At 43.1% G+C, this 6,118-nt stretch overlaps 1 protein-coding gene across 1 annotated transcript; it reads right to left on the minus strand.

Moving 5' to 3' along the window:
- Window positions 1-2,957: 2,957 nt before the first annotated feature.
- LOC119650972 lies at window positions 2,958-3,566 on the minus strand. Its single transcript, XM_038054235.1, has one exon. It carries the CDS (start codon window positions 3,564-3,566, stop codon window positions 2,958-2,960), a length of 609 nt encoding a protein of 202 aa, XP_037910163.1.
- Window positions 3,567-6,118: the final 2,552 nt, after the last annotated feature.

Consider the following 6,118-nt stretch of genomic DNA (forward strand, 5'->3'; position numbering starts at 1 on the left):
TTGAGATGCCTTTGCTTTTGACCGAGCATGGTAGCTTGAATTAGTTTCCCTTCTTGTGGAAGCTTGCCTCCAGTATTAGGGTTGTGTTCTCTGTGGGGCACATTTAGAGTCATGTCATTTGTGTATGCACAGCGGACAATGCCACCCATAATCTAGGCGACACGGACGTTCACGTAGTGGACGGTTTCTTTATTCTTCTACCTGAGTCTGCAGTGGGGCTCATCTAAACTGACTCTTCCCACGAAGCCTCACCGGGGGTTATCTGGTACTATGGGAACCGGAATGGACCTCTGAGAGCATATCCTCCGGGAGAATTCCTGGAAAATGTTTCCTCAGCCCGGTTATTTGCGATTACCACTCTTGTGAGAATTCCATGGTGTCTTTGGGTGTTTCCCATATCGCGGACAGAACAAATACTTAGCTTCATGTGAGAGAGAACCTGGTTATATGCGCCTATGCGGTCGTGGTGTTGTGTAAATGACGGAACATATTTACAGGAAAGCTCAAAACTTCCAGGAACGATTATTCAGGCAGTGATGGGTACCTGGTAAAGAAAGCAACTAGTGACACATGATTCCTTGAGGAATGAAGAATTGGTATGCCCACTGTGGGGATATTTGAGTGCATATATTCATCCCGATATCCGCATCTGTTGCAACATTTCGTGTGTCCTGAGCTAAAAGTTAAGGCTCGAATATGCATAGGTACCCTAATCTTGAATATGTATATGTCCATGAGGAGTCAACTTCTTATAATTGCATTATTCAGATTGTACTGCCAAAGTGTGTTCAGGTCGCTTTCCGTATAAATGATATAAAACTCTCCATCTCACAGCATTTGATATTCAAAGGTGCATCATGTGCATAGCGTGCCAGATAACCTTCACCGCCTCGGATGATTAATTACCGGCAATTCCGAGGTGCATATCTTTCATTTATAGATTATTTACGTGAACATGTGAACAGAAGTGCATAGGCGACAGTAATTAGAGAAAATCCTTTTTTATTTATAAATTATTTGAGAAAGCTTTCAGACGGGAGTAGTAAAGAGAATGCATTTGCATTTATTGATATTACATTTACATGATTTATGTTCGCGGCATTATCAAATGTTTACGGAAGCACTACACGGGGTTCAAAAAAAGGTCAATGATTGTTAGTGGCGGCCTCATGGAGACAGCGATTAGGATTCATGACATATAAATTCCATCTGAGTATCATAAGTTTTAAGCAATTAAGGTAATCTTCTGGCAAGTGTATACTCCCGTGTTTCTAGTGATCAAGATAATTAGAAAAATGAAATAGCACGGTCGTCTCCTTCGCTAGTAAACTGCTATAATATTTTACTGTTTTATTCTGCTGGCGTTTTCTTGCTTTTATTTATGGGTATATTGTAATTATTGTATTTCCTATTTGCAGTGAAAAGCCGGCCAACCAGGATAACACATTGTGAGTCAAGAAATTGTTTCCTGTTTACTATAAAATGTCTTCCACACTTTAGATCATCACTCACAAACGAACTGTGAAAATACGAATATTGGTTTTTGGAATGAAAGCACCCTCTTGGAGTTAAGAAACGAGCCAGAATCTCGATAGAATTAATAGGGGTTCGTCCTCTTCATCCTGTTCTAGTAAATACTCCTGAAATGAAATGAATTGATATTGACAACATTCGCGAGAAAACTTCTTCGGTCCCGAATATCGTACTCAAGTAGGATTCTGACATTTAAGTTTCAATGCAAACCAAAATAAATACATAATATGGCCCTATCTGCTGTCGCTATCGCTATTCTAGAGACCTCTAATAGAAAGCCGGGATTTCTCCTGAATATTCCCATTCATTCCAGGAGAAATTCACTAACTGAAATATTTTCATAGAGAATAAACGATCTGAATGCCAAGCCTAATTCAAATGATGCTTTGCTCAGTGATGTGATGTAGATGTAGGAACCATGGTCCCAGCAAGGACAACGAAGCATATTTTGCAAAATAATGCTGAAGTAATACTTACCAGAATCGATAGATTTGGAGGCGGTGTGATGGCTAAGCTGGTAGAACATCAGCCTATCGATCTCGTTATCCCAAGTTCGAATCCGACTTCGTAATGGATGCTTATGTTCGTTCAAGTAAGTTTCGCAAATTCAAGTAGTTGGAAAGTCCTTCGCAGCAAAATTGAAACCATATTTTGATGTACATATGCCGTCATTTTTGCATAAAGACCTTTCCTTTAATAATAATGTACTGCAACCATCCAAGTGGATCAAATAGAAATACGATCGTTGATGCAACTGCCCTTTTAATTAGTCTACCTGTGGATAGGGTCCTTGCATCAACGTTGTCGTTAAGGATGCCATTGAATCCGAGTGCCTTTGCCCGGTCTTTCGTGTTAAAACTAAGTGGGTATGCTGATCGCCGGTGTGGTTCTGGAATGGCTTCCAACACTTCGTCTAGGTTCGAGTTCCATTTGCGCAGATCAAACCCACCCATTCTAAGCAAATGGATTACTTCCGGGTAGAGGCTCTTCGCTTATTCGACAGTGTCTGTTCCGATAATTAGGCCGTCAACATAAAAATTCCTTTGCAAGTATGTTGCTCGTTCATGGCCAAGTGTTGCAGTGTTCTGTTGGCTTGGAACGGGGCGCTTGCGGTTCCGAATGTAATTGTCTTCAACCGGTAATGACAAATTACATTTGCTTCATTTCACACATGAACCGTTGGAGATCTGTATCCTTGCTTTGGACTCGTATTTGTCGGTACATTCTTACCACATCTGCTGTTAGCACTACAGGATACATACGCCATTGTAAAGGAAGTGGAATGATCAAATCTTTTATGGTTGGTCCTATCATCAACAAGTCATTCAAGGATTTTACCAGATACTTTTTTTTTCTGATGCATTGAAAACCACTTGCACCTTAGTCGTTGTGCTGGATTCCTTGATGACCGCATGATATGACGGTTAACGAATTTCATCCTTTGGCACTTCCTCCATGTGTCCACAGTCCAGATAATCTTGCAGACATTCGTTGTATTCTCGAAGCAGTTGTGGATTACTTCGCATCCTCTTCTCGTGACCTTCGTATTTCAGAATTGCAGACTTACTCGATGGTGCCAGGTCTGTCCTTGGGTCAGCCTTGAATGGGAACTGCACTTCGAATCGTCCGTCTTCCAATCGTTTGGTGGTTGCTTGATAGTGAGCTTCATATTCTTCCTCTTCCTTACTAAGCATCCCCTGGGATTCTACCTCTTCCTGTATCCAAAATTGCTTTAGTCTTTTGTCCAAATCGTTTGTATTTACAAAACTGATGCTAATATTGTCTCCTGGTGAAGCTGTTATCGGACCAGAGATAATCCATCCGATCTTCATATTTTGTCCTGTTGGGGTTCTGTGAATAATTCCGTCCAATAGAATATCCCCGTATATATCCGCGCCAAGGAGAACATCGAGTCTGCCCTTAGTCTTGTAATCTGGGTCAGCTAGGTCTGTGCGGGGCGGCCCAATGTCACCATCCTTGATGGTGATTAATGCAATGGTACCTATTTCACCATTTGACCACTTCTCCATCATGGTTATTAGTACTTGTCCTCTACATGTCCTCGTTGTACTTCCAAATTCCGTTATCGCCACTGAGGCACATTCCCTTTTCAACCCCAATAAATTCGCCGCGTATTCCGTGATGAAGGAATTCTGGGAGCCTTGGTCTATTAGCGCGCGCAGTTTGATGAAGTCGCCGTAGACATTGCGCAGGTCAATTATTGCATGATTCACTAGGTTGCTCTTGGATTGGTCAGAATGGTTCTTGTTTGACTTTTTTTGAAGCTTCAGACTTGTCAGTAGTCGTAGGATGAAGCCTAGAATGGTGTTTCTTTCCGGAAGTCTTATACGTTGCCTTCGATGTGCATTCGTACACTCGATGCGCACACATGCAGTTGAAGCACAACTTGCTTGTTTTAACAAATTCTCTCCGCTTGTCCAGGGTGTACCCTTGGAACGTCGGGCACTTGTTTAGCCTGTGCCCTGATTTACACAATGTGCATTTTTCGTGTTCGTTATGGGCAACAGTATGTGTCCCCACTTTGCTGGATTTTTTAGAGGAGGACTCACTTCTTCACTTCTTCAGTGACGTAGTACTGGGTTTCCGCATACTTCCTGAATCACTTCAGTGTACTGATGAATTGTGCTATCAATAAGCCTTATTAGATACGCGACGGTTAAGAGGAAGTTGAATTTGTGGAAGTCGGGATCTGAGAGATTATTAAGCCGCCAGCTGATAATTCTGTGGTCAGGCACTATAAGATGCAGTGGACAAACGACTCGGTCTGGGAGTTGCATGTCGAGAATAATAGTATCGTGGTCGCTGATGCCAGGGATGGTTGCTAGGAATTTCATTGCAAATGGGAATGGGAAAGTGTTTAGGTTTGGATTTATGTTGATTTTGCTGCTGATCAGGAGCTAACCATGGTAGGAGTTTCAGCTCCACGTGTTGTATGTAGGGTGCGCTGGGCTACAATGAGAAATGTTACGAGCAGCGGGACTTGTTGCCAGCCAGCGGTGTAGCTGGTGATCATTGCTGTTGGCATAAGGATCAAACCAAGAGGTATGTCTGGTGTTTAAGTCACTCCCAAAAATGAAGGACCACCATTTGCTACGTACGCGTTGCCAATTCGCGGAGGAACTGATGGTGGACAGGTCATTCTGATCAAAAGTTTGTTTGGGACTTTTGAACAGAAATGGTGTATATGAAGCCGAAAATGATTTCTATTAAGGTGATGGTCACCCCGAGGGATTTAAGGATGTTAGTGGGTAGGAAGAGTTGTGTAGTCAGGAATTGATCGGAGACTAGAATTGCAGTGCCAGTGGCAAGCGATGTGGGCGTTTGGTTTAAATAGTGTCTGTCGACTTGAAAAGGCTCAAGTTTGAAAATGAAGGGCTATGACAGTAATGCAGCCTGGTTTCATACAAGAGCACTATTTGCGGGTTGTGTTCACCGAGGAACAATCCGAACCCTTGCCTACGAGCTCGATCGACTAAAGAATTTATGCTTAATTCAGTGATCCTAACATCTATGGTTGGACGTCGGTAGGTTAATAATCGTATTGCACATCATCATAAATTACTGGGATTGTTCGGCAAACTGACAGAGATGGTCGGTATGTATTGCGGAAGCTAATAAAGTTGGGCAGCCACTACGAAGCTCAATAGCGAAGGATACGAATGGCCGAGTGAAGGAGTGTGTTGAAGTCGCTCGTGGTTTATTGGATTGAACTGGATTTGTCCGGCATCGAGGGGCTTGTTTCTGGACGTTCATTCCTGCCATAGTTTGGACAATGTTGGGGTAGCTGCAGTTGATAGCGGGCTGATCGCTTGCCCTGCAGTGCGCGCATGTCGGACTTTCGTCCGGTCTCTTGGAACACTCACCAGGCCCGTCACATTTGACACAGCGATACTGGGGGTGGCAGTTGGATTCGCTGGCAGTTTTCACTCAACAGAATTTGTTTATTCTTATACATAGATTAGACAAACACGCTCTACTCGAAGCACATCAATTTTTTTCTTTGATTGGTTTGAAGTATACGATGTTGCGAAAAAAAGCCTGTGAACCACAAAGTCTATGCCGCAAACTCGGGTTTCTGAATTTTTCCCTCCTTTGAAATATTGTGCGTGGAAAAAATGGGGTTGCAGCCCGAAGATACTACTTTGGATATATACTGCAATAGTAAGGCCAATGATTACCTATGGAGCGGTAATCTGGGCAGAAAGAAAGAACCGAACTCAGCACACAAGCCAGGGAATTACATAAGCTCCAAAGGCTGGCTTGCGTGTGTACTAGTGGGGCAATGAGGACATGCCCAACGGTATCCCTGGAGGTCCTTCTGGGATTAACCCCTCTCCATCTGCACATACAGATGCAGGCAAGAAGGGTAATATTCAGGATGGCCGGTAGTATGAGTGAGGTGGGGAGCTGCCTAAATCGAAGGAACATTCGTATTCTTTCTAGGCGGTATCCCGAATTACTGATACCAAGGGATAACATGACAACGAGGTTTCACTTCGATAAGAAGTTTGAAACTCGTTGAAGTAACAAGGCAAACTAGGAGAGCGTGGCTGCGACATACGAC

The sequence above is a fragment of the Hermetia illucens genome, chromosome 3, assembly GCF_905115235.1.
Source record: "Hermetia illucens chromosome 3, iHerIll2.2.curated.20191125, whole genome shotgun sequence".
Lineage (NCBI taxonomy): Eukaryota > Metazoa > Arthropoda > Insecta > Diptera > Stratiomyidae > Hermetia > Hermetia illucens.

Excerpts from the sequence above, each read along its gene's own strand:
- LOC119650972 (XM_038054235.1), bottom strand. The coding sequence starts at position 3,566 with ATGATGGAGAAGTGGTCAAATGGTGAAATAGGTACCATTGCATTAATC.